This window comes from Amphimedon queenslandica, unplaced genomic scaffold, assembly GCF_000090795.2.
Source record: "Amphimedon queenslandica unplaced genomic scaffold, v1.1 AMPQUscaffold_12173, whole genome shotgun sequence".
NCBI classification, from domain to species: Eukaryota; Metazoa; Porifera; class Demospongiae; order Haplosclerida; family Niphatidae; genus Amphimedon; species Amphimedon queenslandica.
Window position 1 is genome coordinate 1 of NW_003547588.1, and position 1,491 is coordinate 1,491.

The window sequence follows — 1,491 nt, forward strand, 5'->3', positions numbered from 1 at the left end:
ATATTGACTTCTAAACTGTACTTTCTAGGTTCACATTGTAAACTGTTGTTCCTTTTTAGCAGGCTTGTTCACAAAGGACATAGTGAAGCTAGTCCAGGCTTTTAGATATTGCAACTGACAAGAAAAGAACACTGAAATAGCACAAAATAATGAAATGATTATGCTTTCAAGTGTTGCTGTGGTGGCCCACTGTCATTGGCACCAAAGTCTTACCACCTCGAGCTCCTCCTTTATTTTGTCTCTCTTCATCACCTTGTTATCAGCCTGCCATTTATGCATTCATAATGATAAGATTTTCATTAAAAATTGAAATTATAATTGCAACAACTGTTATTAACTATCAATTAACCATTGAATAACTATTAATTACGGTGATGTCACACTTCCGGTCAGAATTTTTGGTCAGGCATTGCCCCTAAATGCCCGACCCTGCAGCCGCCTATGTAGTAGATGAATCTGTGAGACTGAGACATAGTAACAGAAATCGAAGTGTACCAGACCGTTTTGGTATATGGGCCAATACAGCAACAGGAATCATCCATTGGAGCCTGACAACTTAAGTGAAGCATTGGCTAGTCCTGAGAAGGACAAGTGGATTGATGCCATGAATAAGGAAGTGAGGTCATTGAAGACAAATGAAGTATATGATCTCATGGAGCTTCCAGATGGGAAAAGGGCCATTGGTTGTAAATGGGTACACGAACAAAGGATAGATCTGTTGAGAGGTATAAAGCTAGACTTGTCTGACCAACAAGCTGGTCTAAATTATGAGATCTTTTGTCCAGTAGTGGAATATAAATCAATTCGTTATGTTGTTTCCGTTGCTGCACAGATGGGAACGATGCTACATCAAATGGATGTTACATCAGCATTTTTAAAGGAGTCTTGACTGAAGAAGTCTATATGAAGCAGGCACCTGGATTCACAATCAAAGGAAAGGAACATCTCGTTTGCAAACTGAAACAAAGCCTTTATGGACTAAAACAAGAACCAAGATAATGGAATGAAACACTAGATAGACAACTGAGAAAAATGGGCTTCCAACGAAATGCAAGTGATTTGTGCCTCTATAAAAGTCGTCATCAAGATCCATTATTCATTGTAGCCGTTTATGTTGATGATATTCTTCTAGCAACTAAAAGCAAGAAGAGAATGGAAGTAAAACGAACTCATGAATCTCAATTTCAAGTAAAAGATTTGGGAGACCTGCATTATCTATTGGGAGTTACTGTGACACAAAATGAAGAAATTAAGTCTGTTTGGTTAGGACAACCAATGTATATTAGTACTCTTCTGCACCATTTCGGTTTGCAGGATTCGAAGCCTGTTGCTACACCAGTGAGCAGTGGTTTAAAGATGATGAAAGCAACTGCCCAGGATGAACTAGTCAATACCAGGGCCATAGCAAGTGGTACCGCCGGTACGACCTTGGCCATACCAGGTTTTATCTCAAAAAGGGGCGTAGCAAAGGGGCGAGGCTTAATTTATATG

General features: G+C 39.4%; 1 protein-coding gene across 1 annotated transcript in view; it reads left to right on the forward strand.

Moving 5' to 3' along the window:
• Nucleotides 1-1,032: 1,032 nt before the first annotated feature.
• The window catches only part of LOC109588305 (uncharacterized mitochondrial protein AtMg00810-like), a 3,733-nt gene continuing 3,274 nt past the window's right edge, over nucleotides 1,033-1,491 (forward strand). The window contains exon 1 of the mRNA XM_020004477.1: nucleotides 1,033-1,420. Within this exon, the coding sequence (XP_019860036.1) occupies nucleotides 1,033-1,420 (388 nt within the window). The remainder of the gene's footprint in view (nucleotides 1,421-1,491) is intronic.